Source organism: Dunckerocampus dactyliophorus, chromosome 11 (assembly GCF_027744805.1).
Source record: "Dunckerocampus dactyliophorus isolate RoL2022-P2 chromosome 11, RoL_Ddac_1.1, whole genome shotgun sequence".
Taxonomy (NCBI): Eukaryota; Metazoa; Chordata; class Actinopteri; order Syngnathiformes; family Syngnathidae; genus Dunckerocampus; species Dunckerocampus dactyliophorus.
Window position 1 is genome coordinate 3,669,306 of NC_072829.1, and position 15,997 is coordinate 3,685,302.

At 42.8% G+C, this 15,997-nt stretch overlaps 1 protein-coding gene and 1 long non-coding RNA gene across 3 annotated transcripts; one reads left to right on the top strand and one right to left on the bottom strand.

The window, feature by feature from the left end:
• Nucleotides 1–757: 757 nt before the first annotated feature.
• Nucleotides 758–4,756, top strand: ccna2 (cyclin A2). 2 transcript variants are annotated; one of them, XM_054793076.1, is made up of 8 exons: nucleotides 758–1,335; nucleotides 1,708–1,872; nucleotides 1,990–2,112; nucleotides 2,179–2,402; nucleotides 2,471–2,675; nucleotides 3,818–3,931; nucleotides 4,002–4,135; nucleotides 4,208–4,756. In XM_054793076.1, exons 1-8 carry the CDS (start codon nucleotides 1,120–1,122, stop codon nucleotides 4,257–4,259), a joined length of 1,233 nt encoding a protein of 410 aa, XP_054649051.1. In that variant the 5' UTR covers nucleotides 758–1,119; the 3' UTR covers nucleotides 4,260–4,756. The 2 variants fall into 2 exon arrangements, with proteins under 2 accessions (XP_054649051.1, XP_054649050.1); XM_054793075.1 differs by having other exon boundaries at nucleotides 759–1,335; nucleotides 1,708–1,948; nucleotides 2,006–2,112; nucleotides 4,208–4,752.
• On the bottom strand, nucleotides 1,512–5,539 carry LOC129190401 (uncharacterized). The gene is made up of 3 exons (XR_008572994.1): nucleotides 5,171–5,539; nucleotides 3,987–4,079; nucleotides 1,512–3,917 (listed from the first exon to the last, which is right to left on the bottom strand). It is a non-coding gene; the product is annotated as an uncharacterized LOC129190401 (long non-coding RNA).
• Nucleotides 5,540–15,997: the final 10,458 nt, after the last annotated feature.

Consider the following 15,997-nt stretch of genomic DNA (forward strand, 5'->3'; position numbering starts at 1 on the left):
ATAAAATGCTTGTTTAATTTTCCTTTCAGTTAAATAAATATTTAAAGGTTGTTTTTTTTACAGTTCAGTCTTTGTAAATAAACTGTACGTATTGCAGGTATTGTTAATTAAAATAAATTAACTAGTAATTATAATTACGTAAATTATAATATTAATACACATTGCAGTTCTAACAGTATTTACTGCAACTAAACAAACAAAAAAAATTAATACCTTTATTATTATGACTGAGATAAAAGAGGTGATATAACATTTAGGAAACATGCAAATTAATGTGATAAATGCACTTATTGAATTATAACATCCAGGTAATATTTAATTATACGAATTTTACTAAATGTAAAATTATTGTATTTTTTGTTACAGTTTGAAAGATAAGATGCTAAAGCAATCGCCATTTATGTAATACTCAGGTTCGTTCCTGTGTCGTGTTAATGTTTTAGGTCATATTTGTTTCTCATAACACGCTTGTTTATTTGTGCTTTCAGGGAAAGGAACAAAAATGTGTATGACTTTTTGTAGAAACATTGTAGATTTAAAAGAAAGTGTGTACGTCAACTAGCAAGTAACAGTCATTGTTTTACGAATTCAACTGTTTAATTCTTATTGTGCTTCTCTCCATACGCATTAAACGTCTCAAACCGGTTTTGAATTTGTAATCACGGTCGTTTGTCCTCGCTCGCCTTCCGTAGGTGCTTCCGCCAGCAGCCGGGCAGTTTGTGATTGGCCCGTTTCAATCCTCGCGGGCTACTTGAATGAGAGAAAGGCAGCAGAGACGAAAGAGTGTTTGGTTGTGGAGGCATAGAGGCCGGCTCCTTGTCTGCAGGTTGGTGGGAATTGAAACATTATGGCGCCCTAGTTTTGCATGTTAAGCTGTTGATTTCTTAAACGTCAACTTTTGATTTTTCTTTTTTTTTTGCCTTGCATTGCACTTCCGCAAGTACTGTTGATCTCTCAACTGCTTGCTTTAATTGCGCTTAAACGATCTCTCCCACGACAAGGTAGCAACTAGCATTAGCCTCTGTTTGGTCTCCTCGGATTCGTTTTTTTTTTTTTTTTTTTTTTTAAACCACGAGAGCTGCACTAAACTGCTAGTTAACTAGCTAACTGAGAGCGAGCATGTCTACTTCTCACCGGAGCCAAACGGGCTCGACTAACGACTTCCACAACAACCAAGAGAACATGCTGTCAAGACTACGAGGCTCCCTAAAGCCCAGGGCGGCGGAGAACCAGGAGAATATTCCGCCCAAGCAACCGGTGGCCCACAGAACCGTGCTGGGATCCCTGCAAGGCAACCAGAGAAGCAAAGCACCGAACCAGCGTGCTGGCAAACAGGTCGGTTCCCTAAACCGCTAGTTAGCTTGCATGCTAAGCTAGATGTGCTGTAGGCTTTTTTTTTTTTTTTTTTTTTTTTTTTTTTTTTTTTGAGGCAACGCGGTGATGAAGTTGACTTTTATGCACAAGTCTTTATTTATGGGCTTTCTGACAGTGACTTTTTAAAAAGCGCCTAATTGTTGCTTGGGCGGCCGCATCCGATGTGTCCGCCATTTTTACACAATCGCTTTACATCTTGTGTTTTGCATCGAAATGTGTATACATTCAAGGTTGCGTTTCATTGATTTGATCACGTGATCTCTCAAATGCATTAAATTGCGATAAAACACAAAACCAACTAATTGTGCTGTTGTGCAATTGCGACCCTTCCAGGAGTCCTCACAGCCACTTTCTTGCAAAAATGACGATTCCTGCAAAGTCTCAAAGCAGCCCACGTTCCAAATCCATGTGGACGAGCCAGTTGGCGCGTGTGTCAAGAAGCACCGGGGCGCGGAGGCCCCCAAAGTCCAGGAGGTGGAGGAAGCTTCGCCCCTGAAGGTGGACAATGCTGTGACGCGTCTGCGGCAGCCCCTTGCCGCGCTCAATATTCCTGCGTCCATGGACATGAGTTTTGGTATGTCTCCTGAAACCCACCCCTGTCTTTCACAAACTAAGGTTTTTGCTTGTGTAGACTCTCCCATGGACATGTCTTTGATGGAGGGTGAGGACAAGCCTGTCAATGTAACTGATGTTCCGGAATACGCTGATGAGATTCACACCTACTTGAGGGAAATGGAGGTGAGGCTTCGACCTAAGCGGCATTGCCACCTGTCTGGGTGTGTAAAGACTTCCTTCCGTGACTAGGTGAAGAGCCGGCCCAGGGCGGCCTACATGAAGAAGCAGCCGGACATCACAAACAGCATGCGTGCCATCCTGGTGGACTGGCTGGTGGAGGTGGGTGAGGAGTACAAGCTCCAGAACGAGACACTCTACCTGGCAGTCAACTACATCGACCGCTTCCTGTCATCCATGTCCGTGCTGAGGGGCAAGCTCCAGCTGGTGGGCACTGCCGCCATGCTACTGGCCTCGTAAGTCAAACCTTTTTTTTTTTTTTAAATAAAACTCATCTAACGCTTCATTGTTTGCTAAAATGCAGCAAGTTCGAGGAGATCTACCCGCCTGAAGTGTCGGAGTTCGTGTACATCACAGACGACACGTACACCAAGAAGCAGGTGCTGAGAATGGAACAGCTGGTGCTCAAGGTGCTCTCCTTTGACCTGGCGGCGCCCACCATCAACCAGTTCCTCACGCAGTACTTCCTGCATCACAGCATCGGCGAGCAGGCCCGAAGCCTCGCCATGGTGAGACTCTGGCCCGGCCCTCAATGCACGCACCTAACGTTCTCAACAGAACTTGCTAAAATGTGAATTTGTGACATGCCCTCAAATTACCTTTTTTAATACTGATTTTTACCAAATTTAAAAACTTGGCACAAGCAGACCAAACTAAAAATGTGCATAATGAATCACATGAACAAGATTTGATCAATATCCAGAGTCATGGTAGTAAACACATCACCATACTTGGATTAATGGTTCTTTCACCTCCCAAATGACTTCTCAGACTTTTCTGCTATATTACCAAAAAGAAAATGCATCAAATTTATGGCTTTTATGCTCATGGAACAGATTGGTAAATATATTTGAACCCACCAAGTAGACAAAAGGCCAATTCTATTTACGTGACACATCACAAATATATAAAATGGCAGCCAGGTAAGTTGTCTTGAGCAACAACCGACCACATTGTGACCAGTCACACGTGGCTCAATTACAAAGACTAACTTTGTGTTGATGCTTGATCAATAAACTTAGTCTTAAATATAAAATTTTGAAACTTTTTATGGTACAGGTGCAAGTATTCTTTTGCTATGCTCACATGCTACCTGGGAAGTGAGCAAGCCCACCCCCCTTTTTAAATGCAGTCGCCACTCTTAGAATTCCGTGGCCTCACTCATCACTCTTTTCAAAATGTATTCATTGCTGTGTTGTGGCTGACTACGACCATTGGTCAATGCATATTTAAGGCCTATGAAGTGTTTTAAGGAATAAAAATGGCTAAATGACACATAAGCCATTCAGAAAATGCATTAGGACATGTAGAATTCAAACTGGACACAAGGTGTCAGTAATGTTACAGCACCCCAGGAAAATGGCTTAGAGTCCCAATAAGGTGAGTGTACTAATTGGGTAGTAAGAGGGCAAAGGTGAATGTTTTCTCTAAAGGCCCTAATGAACTATTACAGTAGGTCACAGGCGTTCAATGCTCAAAGTACAAAAATATTAAATAAGGAATCCTACTTTTGTAGAAGTTCAATTATCACACTTGGGCCTGGAACCAATTAACACTCGTGTGCCTCAAGTCAAATTCGGAAGACTTCTCATGTAGCTTAAAAGGCAAACATATGAACAAATGTCAGTGAAATGTTAACTTCTGTGTTTAGTACCTGGGGGAGCTCAGCCTGGTGGATTCTGATCCGTTCTTAAAGTACCTTCCATCTCAGACCGCCGCGGCCGCCTACATCCTGGCCAACGCCACCCTGGCTGGTGCATCATGGGTATGTTTTATGAAACAAGTCTGACATTAAACGTGATCTGGAAAAGATGACTGACCGGTTTGTGTTGCAGCCCAAACCCTTGGTGGAGAAGACAGGCTACACTGTGGAGGAGCTGAGGCCGTGCGTGGAGGATCTTCACCAGATGTACCTGAACGCAGCACAGCACGCTCAGCAGTCCATCAGGGAGAAGTACAAGGCAGCAAAGTGAGTCCACCCTGACATCAATTTGTATTGTCACAGGTGGTTCCACCAACACTTGACCTTTTCTGTCTTCAGGCACCAGGAAGTTTCCCTCATCGACCCCCCAGCAACTCTGCAGTTTGAATGACATCTTTCACTTTAAGTTGTATTTCCTGTCACTAGTCTTTTGAAATGTGGGCGTTACCTTTTTATACATGTTTTTACCCCCTGATGTTCATGCTGATGCCGCAGGTGTTAAATCGTGTTTTAAAATCACCAGTATGTAAATACAAACTGAACTGATATTTTTTTTGGCGGGGGGTTGCCCAAGCAGTTTTAATTGCGGGTTTAAAATTTTTTGTATTTTAAATCAAACGCTAAATGTCCAAGTTGGTGGGATGACAACATTAAACATGTTTGTCAGTCATGGAGTCAGCTGTGTCTTTACGTTGACATCTTGGGTGTCTTGCAGCACTGTAAAAATAGGCTCTTGTAAATAAATCAGTTTTAAAGCTCACTTTTTGCTATGCACAGTTGTCGAATTGAACACTGGAGGGCAGCAGAGGATCACGGTCTGAAAGGTCCAACTAGGTATGGCTAGCAATACTCTGTACCACAATGGCACTAATTTTAGTTTTTGCACCGATCAAACTTTGAATTTTTTTCACAATTAAACGTGCTGACAAGCCCATCCGAATCTTTCCATTGGTTTTCTATCCATCCTACGCTAAAGCCAGCGTCTAGCAAGCTAGGTACTATTTTGGTGAAGATCCCAAAATGTAACTGTTAAGCGTCCGAGATGTAAGACCTCGCTCTGACCAGACAAAAACCGACAAACTTGTACTCTTTTGCAGTGAACGTGCTGTCTCCATTTATGCAACACATTTAAACTGCGGTAAAAACAATCGCCCTAATGTCATGTCGTCCATGCGCCAAACTGTTACAATAGCTAGCATGCTAACTGCTAGCAGGAAGTATGCGGGGTTGCAGTGAGTGATAACACAAACTTTGAAAAACGATTTTTTTTTTTTTTTTTTAAATAAAACCAATTTTTAGTACCAGAGAAAGCATAGTTGGGAGGGTCTCGGTTCACATGACGTAGTCCAGAAGGCCACCCTCTTGTGGGACACATTCGGATAGTGCTGTATTAATTCCGTGGTAATCGATATAGCCATACTCTGTGCTGGAGCCAGAAATTTTGCTGGGATAGGGTACAGCATACCCGCTACCCTAGCAAGGATAAGCGGCGTAGGCGATGGATGTTATGGAAACTACATTAACGCTTTAAAGTTGAAAACAATTACGTCACTTACAAAGACGCTGTGTGATTTAGCCTGGAGCCACTAGAGGGTGCTGAGTGGTTAGATATGAAAACAGTTTAAACTGGGTAAACATTTGAGCACATCCAATACGTTTCCCGCCTGCGAACATTTTAACCGTATTAAAACCAAATAAACATTTAAACATAATACTTTATTTTGTGAACGACATAAAGGTGGGTACATGCGATTTGTCAGCCTTTTTGAGCCTCTTTGCAAAGGCTAATACTAATATACCATCAATAATCAGGTCAACACTGTCAGTAAAACTGTAGCATTAAGTCAATATTTTTCAGTAATCCCTCGTTTATTGCAGTTAATTGGTTTCAGACCCGACCACGAGATATGGTTCCTTTTTTATAAATGGAATATTTTCTAAGTTAGAGCATAGAAGACCTTTTTTAAATACAATTTTTAGCATAATTACAGCCCTCTGAACATGAAATAACACCCTTATAGTCACCTTTACACTCCTCTTACCCAATATAGTAGACATAAAAGAAAATAAGCAATTTAAAACATTAAGACTTTTGCTCTCGTGTGTTGCTGTAAATGTGTTCCAGTGCCAGGGGAGCTGCACCTGCACAGGAAGCGACGTCAGGGGGTTCCGAGTTGAGTTTTAGCTTGGCATGGCGTGGCCTGTTGTGAGATAATCCAAACCTGCAATAAAAGCCATTACAGAAACAGCACTGACACCCAGTGACCAGTGTAGAATACTACGTATCATCGCAACGTCTTTGAATGCATCGTCTGAATGCCTTATGTTTGTATTTTTGTTCATTCAACCATTTATTTGCTTAAATGCTTAATTTAGGTGAAAAAAATGGCTTAAATGTGCATGTTTTTGCCTAATAAGCTACAGTATATTCAGCCATGAGCAAGCATGATTTATTCATGGGTTTTTTTTTTAAACAGTGACAGTGAAGCCGCAAAATTGGAAGCGCAAATTGTTTAGTGGCTTTTTTTTTGGCCTAAAGACAAATGGCTTAATTTTCTTTGGACGTACATCGAGTATGTCTTACCCTGATATACGTCACATATTACAATTGCCCATGTCCAAAAGGAATAGGAAGAAGCAGAGCTTATTCAAACCTCCCCCCTCTTTGTTTCCCATCAATTGCTAATCCATTCATTCATTCTCTGTTCAACATGTCCCCCCCTCGCCAGTTCCAGAACAACATAAGAAAATGAATACAACAATGAAGTTGAGGTTTGTAAATCAATATAAATAAATTGTATAAGACTCATAAAACAAGCATTTTTTCGTGGGTAAAAGTGTTTTAACTTTCATTTTTTTGTTCTTGATGAGAATAATTGAATTACGTTTTTTTGGGGTAGCAGGTTCATTTTTGCTTTATGCATAATTGTAGCTGTTTGAAAGTTTGCCAGGTACACAAATTTTAAAAATAAACGGTTTGCGTGTTCTCCGTAAGTGCTCTCATTATGGATTATCCTAACTGACCTCTTTTGTAGAACAGTTAGTGAGTGGTGGAGATGAAATTCTCCGCAACCTAATAGAGGCCTGAAGGTCCGCCCTGTGAAATGAATGTCACCTCCCCTGACGTGTTGGTTCATCTCCAATTATGAGAAGGAATAAGACTTACGCACCAGTAGAGGGTTAACAAAATGTACTGTAAGTACGTCAGACAGAATAGAATCACATTACAGGATCCTGGGCTCCAAAATGTTTCTCCTAATGTCCTCCTGTGGCCTCCTGACCAGAAGAAGAGAGATTTCCGCATTTCTGTTGAAGCTCCCAGCTTTTTATAGGGGTTTTCCAGACGACTCTCGTGCCGAGATACCTTATCTGGAACACGTGAGTGCGTGTGTGGCAGTAACAGCTGAGAGTCGTGTTTTTTCTGACGTCGTATACTCACATCAGCACCTTTTTCTGTACCAAATACTGGAGAACACGCGCTCCCAGCATAGCACAGCCTATCTTTGGCCCACTTGCTCCATTCGGTGACCATATCTGACGCTGATTATGTGAATGCGCTTTATCTTTGTGTTTCTACATACACGCATACATGCATACACATATTAGGGGTGTAACCATTCGTTTTAACGCTTCGATTCGTATCGTGATTCACGGTTGCCGATACGATTCAGCGACGGTATTTGTTCATTTCGAACAGGGGTGTCCAAAGTACGGCCCGAGGGCCATTTGCGCTCCACGGCCGTGATTTTATTGGCCCGCTGCACAGTCTAAAAATGTAATGAAACTTATAAAAAAAAAACAACAGCAGCAGCAAAAATTGGAAAATCAAGCAAAAGTCAAAATATTAAGATAAGAGTTCTAATCTAGCAAGGAAAAAAAAGTCATCATTTCTCAAGAAGTATCATTTTTTTAGGTAATAGTATGAGGAAAAATATACTATTCATATTAGCAGCATGACGTTGAAATATTAAAGCTTTTTCTAAAGTCAAAAACAATAAATAAAGTTGCAATTTTTGGAAACAGGTTGGGGGAAAATTTATAACATGGGAATAAAGTCAAAATATCAGGAGAAAGAAGTTGAAATATTTGGAAAATTATTTAAAAAAAAAAAAAAACAGCAGAAATTTGACCAGAGTAAAATCAAAATATTACGAGGAAAAAATCGATTTCTAATTTGAAAAAATATGAGAATAAACTCATTTCCGTAACAGTGTTGAAATGAAGAAAAAATACATTCTTTTTTTTGAAAATAGCGATAAAGCTATAATTGCGAGAAGAAAATTCACAAGAGGAAATGAAACAGCAGAAATGGAAAAAACAGCTGTCATTTTACGGGAATAAAGTCAACATAGTCGTCATATAAGTGTTAATTTTACAAGAATGAATGAATGAACTTTTTTCGTAGCGTTTCACTTACATTACGGATATATTACAAAGGTGAAATGCAGTTTTTTCTTGAGCTACATTTAGCTTCTTAGCATGTCTCAACGTGTTGCTTTACAAAATATCACAGTGGCCCTTGCGTCCTCTCATTTTTCAGTATGTGGCCCTCGCCGGAAAAAGTTTGGACACCCCTGATTTAGAACGATACGATCCGAAACGATTCCGTAAGTTTCAATCGATGCAGTAACTTTTTAGCCAAAAATTCAACCAGTGTGAAATAAATACCTGGACACTGGACAGTGCAGGTGACGTTTCCTAGAGTCTGGTTGTTTTCTGTAAGGGAATCAGGTATCAATCAGGTATCAATGAATGGTGGATAGAAACAAAGAAGTAAGCAACAATTAAGGGCAAATGTGTTCACAATTTATTTGACTAAAGTGCAACCAACACTTCAGGTGTGAAATCCCATAGTGTGTTGCTGTGGTATTTTACTTGACCTTAAAATATCCTACAAACGGCGAGCGGCTCATTTAGAGCATCTCCCTCTTTGCAATAGCCAAAGTGTTTCCACACACTGGACCACAATGGCGGCTTAATTATTCCTCGCTCGCGGGCTCGTCCTCCGCCATCCGCCATGGGACGTTTTGTTGGCGATGACGTCACAGATGGGCAGACTGAATGAATGAATTTATCGTTAAAAGCGCTAACAAACGCACATCCACATAAAGCCTGCCGTGCTTAAATCCAATGCTCCATTTCCTCGTACCCATGCAAATGATCGATTACCTTTTCATCGACGTTAGATCGATGTATGTTATCCGAAATGGCAACTTGCCGCAGACAGACCGATGTAGTTGGATCAGAGGAATAGAAATCGATACATCGATGTAGTAGATCGGGGTGTCCAAATTGCAGCCCGGGGCCATTTACGGCCCGCAACTGCTTTTTTATTGGCTCTCGGCACATTCTAAAAATACAATTAAACAAAAGAATAAAAAAAAATTAAAACAGGAAAAATGGGGAAAAAACAGCAGTAAAACACTATAGGAAAAAAAGTTGTAATACAAGAAACAAACCAAACAAAGAATTAAGTTGAAATTTTACAAAAAATTTGGTTGGGTAAATGCTATAATGTTATGATAATAAAGTCAAAATATTACACTATTATATATTATATTATATTATAATATATTATATTATATATATATATTATAGAATATACAGCCAAAAAGTAATGTAAGGACAAAGAGTTTATAATAATAATAATAATAATAATAATAATACTACTACGCTCTGTCACTGATAAAATGAATAAATAGATTATATGTGTAAAAATTATCTTAAATATTTTGTTTGGGTTGTTTGTTTTTTTTTATGTAAAAGTGGCCCCCGCATCTTTTGATTTTTAGTATGCAGCCCTTCATGGAAAAAGTTTGGACACCCCTAATAAGTATCCTTTCTGCTATTTCCAAATAACATTTTAGTTTGACTTCGGTTCCGGGATAGTCTGTTTTCATCAAACCTTCTTTTTAGTGTAGTTATTTCATCTGTGACTTTTTTATTGGCTCTTGGCTGCAGTCTCCAGAACAACATGGAGGTGGTGTCCTCTGAAAGAATATGAATGAGAGCCAACAGTAGTTTTTGCTTTTGTTGTTCTGAGGTATGTCAACAGTCACAAAGCCTCGCCACAATAAGCTAACAGCTAGCCTAGCTCGTCTTCTTTTTTCTTTTGTGTGAGTTTTTCTTAAACATATTTCTCGGGACGTCTGAGGACTTTGTACTTCCCCGGCGCACCCGCCCCGTCTGCGCTGTGGAGACATTTTTGTCATAGCTGCAGCGCAGGTGAAAACTTGCGTCTTTAGCTAGCAGCTAACCTCCCTCGGTCGTTTGTCCCGTAATTTATCGCTTTTGGGCACCGAGCGATGACTGACGCTTTGGGCCTCAGTCACGCTAAAGACCACGGGGCACGCTCGTTAAACTGCTGAGGACATTTCACACATGACAGACGCCGGTGAGATCTCGTACGTGTAGCCTGTCTGTGTGAGGTAAGTACGGGGGGGAGGGGTGAAGGCAAGCACTAATTAGGACATTTACAAGACTTCTGATTGGCTCTCTGGAGCTTTGCGCTCATCAGAGGGTTCCTTCAGGGGCCGGCGTGTTCACCTGTGAAGTGAATACTTTGTGTCATAAACATACCTGTCAACGCTCCCGTTCTGCCCCGAAAACTCACGGATTTTGCCCGGGGCCCTCCCCGTTTTAATAGAGTCCCGTATTTCAACTTTTTCATGGAAAAAAACTCCTCTCTGCTTCCGACCAGGTCAGCATCGGTGTGACACATCCCGTGGCCGGCAAAGTCAAGCCTTCAAAGTAAAAGCGTGCAAGTAAAGTAACAGTTCGGGGGAGCTGGTGGAGCGTTTGCACTTTTCAAACGCAAGCGTTGACAGGTGCGGCCATAAAGCGACGGATGAAACCCGAATGCCAGACGATGAGTGATGCGTAAAGGCAACATATACACGCTATATGCATCACGTGAGGACGTATTTATTTCTCTCTGCCAGCTGCAGCCTCCGTCTGTTGAAATACTGGAAATGTTTTCCTCCTCCAAATGTCCTCTCCTGATTTCTTTACTTCTTGTCAACAGCGGTGACTCTCACGTCCTCCAGGGGGCGCTGTTAGCATCGTTACACCTGCTAATGTTAGCCAATAACCCAACCAGGCAAGGTTCTGGCGCTGTTGGCTGTTTACATGCTAACACACTGGAACCAGCTGGGAGGCGTTTAGTTTAATTGTCTTGACTTGGGGGGGCTGACACCTTGTCACACTGGGCTGGTGGCGTGGGGGGAGCCACGGGAAGAGCCTGGGGCCTCTCACACACACCTGTCAACATTTGAGCTCGTCCAGCCAGTCGGATGACAACATCAAAGAGCCGTGATTGACAGCGGTGAGGAGTGATGGCTCCGCCCCCCCCAGTCAAAGGTGATGACATCACCACAGTGGTTAATTCAAGTCCAAACAGGACTTTTAGCTCCGTTTCTGGACGTAGACGCGAAGCACGGCCTAGCGTTAGCATGTTAGCGTGCATGTGGCCTTCTTCCAAGCTGTTTCTTTCCTCCTCACAAAAAACCCCCACAAATCTTCTCCTTTTCAACCTCCTGCTCTCCACCCCCTCCCCTCCAAGGAGAGCGAGCGCTGATGGTGTGATTAGCGGGCCCCAGTGGTGGGGGGGGGGGGTGTTTAATCACCTCATAATGACACAATACAAGCACTTGGGGTGGGGGGGTGAGCTAGCAAGACTCGACATGCTTCAAACATGTGTGTTAGCAAGCTAGCATGTCTATTAGCCGCATAACCGCGTTAGCGTGGCTAATAGTAGCCGAAAAGAGGGCGTGTCCCGCGTGACGACTGGCGGCGTTCCCTGGAATGGAAGAGTCTCCTGCTGCTGGGAACGAGATAATCCGACTTTGTTCCCGCTCAAAGGGAACACCCCCACCGCCCCCACACCCTTTCCCCGCCCCCCCAACTGCTGCTGTGACATAATAAAGCCTTGGCCCCGCCCCCTCTTCCATCCTCGACTGGCCGGAAAAGGTCACTTCCTCCACCAAGGTGAGGTTGGCAGTCTTGCCGGAGTGTGTGTGTGTGTGTGTGTGTGGGGGGGGGGGGGGGGGGGGGGGTGAGACGCTGTGATGTCATCAAGTGCTGTCCCCAGGCCCCACCCACAGTGTCGTGAGCAGCGGCAGCCATTTTTACTTGAAGAGTTGACCTTTCACCTGAAGACACGCAGAAAGTCAACAGGAAGTGTGTGCGTGCGTGCGGTGGGGTGAGTAAACCTCGGCAAAGCCCCCTCCCGCTGTTGGCTCCGCCCACTCGCCTTGTTTCGCTTTAACACCTCAGCTGTTCCTCAGGCTGCTGATGGGGGGTGATAATGAAGGTAACACGTTTGCTTCGACACACACACACACACACACACGCGGCGCAGGTAGCATTCTAGCTAGTGCTGAACCCTCACGTGCGTCTAACGTACTACGACCACTGAACGCGCCCCGAGTGAAGTCAACACTTCTTATCTCGCCATCTTTTAACACCCGCGGCCTCCCGAGCGCGTCACCTGTTTGCGCCGCAGCTGGCCGTTAGCCCAGCATGCGCCGCGTCGTGTGAGGTCAGCAAAGATGACACAAACGGACGAGCGGCGCGTGACGGCCACCGCATCACTGCTAGCGCTAGCGTCGTGTGCCTGTGACGCTTCTTATTTTTAGTTTCGCCGACAACACAATCGTCTGCCGAACACCACACTTCATGACATCTGATGTCTTTTTGCGGCGCACAACTCGATGCTTGCTTTCAGTCTCTCACACACACACGCGCACACGCACAGCAGGTGGCAAGTGCGGTCTTAGCGCTCCATCTGTGTCGAGCACTGGCGTTGTGGTTAATGAAGGCGCCGTGTCTTGGCTCATGGCGCCTCATTAGGTGGCGGGAGCATGTGCAGTCAACACAAGCGTTTGTGGCGGCCATGATGGCATCACTGTGTGTGCGTGTGTGTCACACTCATCGCTCATTAAACGCTTCAACTTGTGTTTTTATTGCTTCTGCGTTTTTACTGAAGAGTTGCCGCCTGTCAATCATGTCCACTGACTGCTCCCGTCTGCCGACTTTGTCATGTGACCAAGGGGCCGTCGTCAGGTGGTCATGTGACGCACAGGAAGAAGAAGTGAAAAGCAGAAGAATCTTCCTTAAGCGGAGACGCAGACGCGAGGCAGACTGACGCCGTCGCACGTCCGTCTGTCCGCGTCCGTGGCGCGGCGCTCGTGCGGCAGCTGCGGGTTCAAAGGTCAGCAGATCCAACTGGAGATCCGTGGAGACGAGCCCAGACGAGCGGGAGGCAGTCCAGCGGGAGGCGGGCGATCCGGGCGGCCATCTGCAGCTTGGTGGCGTTCCCTTGTAAGTCATGTGATCCCCTCTCTACCACGCCCACCGGCACACCTGCCGCTTTTGATGCTGGTTGGTTAGCTCACATTATCAGTTGTTGTGAGTTAGCTCACAACTAGGTGCTAACAGTGACATGACGTCGTCAACATTTCATCATTGCGTTGACTGTGTCCACTTTTCTGGGACTTTTTATTGTCATTTTATTGATTTCAAGTCCAGCTAGTTTGCGCGCTGCTAAGTGCTAACAGCGTCATGACATCAGTGTTTCATTTTATTGACTTTGTGTCCACTTTTGTCACTTTATGTCGAGCTACTTAGCTGGCTGCTACATGCTGATAGCGACATGACGTCATTCATTGTTTTACTAAGTTTGAGTCCAACTAGTTAGCTCCCTGCTAAGTGCTAACAGCGCCATGTCAACATTTCATCATTTTACTTGACTTTGTGTCCACTTTTGCCATTTAGTGTTGAGCTATTTAGCTCGCTGCTATTCATAGTTTATTGACCTTGTGTCGACTTTTTTCTTGTTAAGTGTTTGAGCCCCGCTAGTGAGCTCCCTGCTAAGTGCTAACAGTGACATGTTGTTGTCAACGTTTCGTCATTTTATCGACTTTATGTCCACTTTTCTGTCACTTAGCGTTGCGCTAGCTAGCTAGCTCGCTGCTGTGCTCAGCTAACGTGGCGTATGTTCATGATTTGTGTGTTGTCTCATGATAAAATATCGCCTTGAGAACGTTTAGCTAGCGCGTGTTTATGGCGCGGTGTTGTTGTGATGAAGACAATAATAGTTTGAGCCGTGGTAGCCAGCGCATCACGCTCGCTGCGAGTTGCTTTAAAAGTTGTCATGTGAAACATATGCACCGCAATCTGTTGTGTTATTTAGCACCGCGCTAATCAGCAGCGTTTGTCTCTGCAAGGACTTCACAAGTCATAATTCATCGTTGCATGACTCTCATTAACACTTCATTAAAAGCATAATTCTCATCATTATAACTTCGCACTCTTACAGGAGAGAGGCGACGAGGCGGGAAAACACGCCGCCGACGAGCCAATTTGGACACAGAAAGGCAGCAGAGCGAGTGGGCGGAGTCTAAGACAAGCCTGGACGCCGTCTTTTACATTCACGCTAACACACTGAAAGACACGCCACAGCTGACACGCGAGGCATGAGACTCGCATTAGAAGCTATGCTAACACAAGTGCTAAGGAGTCGTCGGTGAAAATAGTATTCGTCGTCAAGTGAAAGCTGAGAGGACATGTTTAGAGGGCGTTAAAGTGGTTGTGTACGTCCACATTTGACTAAGTTGTTGTTAGCATTTGACTAATGCTCGCTAACAACAACACCAGGCGGCCTTTTTGAATGGCAGGCGGCCATCTTTGTCCAGGCACCGTGACGACGTGCTGTTCATTTGCCTGTGATCACGTGATCGTCAAAGGCAAACTTCTTTTGAAGGCCTTCTCTCCGTCCTTCCTCTCTTTCCTTCCTCAGCTTCTTTTGGCCTCGCCGCGATTCCCACCTGCTGTCGTCAATCACAGGAAACTTTATTCAAACATTCTTGCTGACGACAGCCGGGGTGATTACCGGTCTCTCCGCTACTTATTGATTTGTTATTGATGGCATCAGCTGACTAGTCGCGTCCCTTCATTTGAACACAACACGTGCTAATTAACCACTCACACCTCTGCGAGTGTTCGTCACGTGATGGGGGCGTGGCTCAGCGCTGACACACCTCGACAAAATGTTGTTTTAAATCTTAACATTTCTATTTCTGCTCGGGCGACTTCCTGCTCAAAGCGTGTGATTAGCGCGTGAGCTCATTTACACCTTCCCTCCTTCATCCTTGGCACCGGGACGCCACGTCAGACAATGTGACGTCGCCATGACAACAGGAGCCTTTGCGTTCCCGCTTGTCCCGCCTCAGGTGAGGCCCGGCGCGGGGACGAAGTTGTCGTCGACTCTCTCGGTTCCCGCGGACGTCACTCATACTATTTTACTACTACTTTTGTACTAATACTACTACATACTATGGACGTGGATTATTTTTATTATTGTTCAATGATTTATTCTTACATGATCTTTGTTATCCTAATAATCATGATCATTATTATAAACTTATGACGGCATTTTGTATTTCTTAATAGCGTTATTACTATGATTAATTTTTGATAAATTTTTTTTGTATTATAATTATTAGTCCATTATTGTTGCTATATATAATTTTATAATACTGTTATTACAATAATAATCATAATAACAATGATTTATTTGACTTTAATATTCTAATCATTACGTTTGTAGTATTACTGTCGTTATTATGATTATATTATCATTTCTTTTTGTTTTTCCTACAATTATCAACTATGATTATTGTATTATTATGCCACATTATTCATGATCGTTATGATTTTTATTACCGTTATTATTATGTCACTTTTTAATATATTTAATATTAATATTATATATTTAATTTAGTGTAATAATAATGTAATTTATTTTATTTTTGTTTATTTAATTTTAATGTATTTTATTGTTAGAATATATATTATTACATATATGTTAACCTATTACTATCATTATTATTATTTTATATAATTTATATTTTATTAGTATTATCATTATTAGTGCAGTAATAATAATAATAATTACAATAACATTATTATTATTATTCATTTACTATTTAATACAATTGTTATGAATGTAACAATGTAATATTATTCTTTTATTATTATGAGTTAGTATTATTATTATTATTATTACTGTTGCTATAACAGTAATAATAATACAATAAAGTAACTATTATTAATATTATTACGCAATAG

What these genes read in the sequence shown, in the direction of transcription:
- ccna2 (XM_054793075.1), top strand. Translation starts at nt 1,120, where the DNA reads ATGTCTACTTCTCACCGGAGCCAAACGGGCTCGACTAACGACTTCCAC. An exon ending in CCTACTTGAGGGAAATGGAG is followed by an intron (nt 2,113 to 2,178) that starts GTGAGGCTTCGA and finishes TTCCGTGACTAG; the next exon opens with GTGAAGAGCCGGCCCAGGGC. An exon ending in AGGCCCGAAGCCTCGCCATG is followed by an intron (nt 2,676 to 3,817) that starts GTGAGACTCTGG and finishes TTCTGTGTTTAG; the next exon opens with TACCTGGGGGAGCTCAGCCT.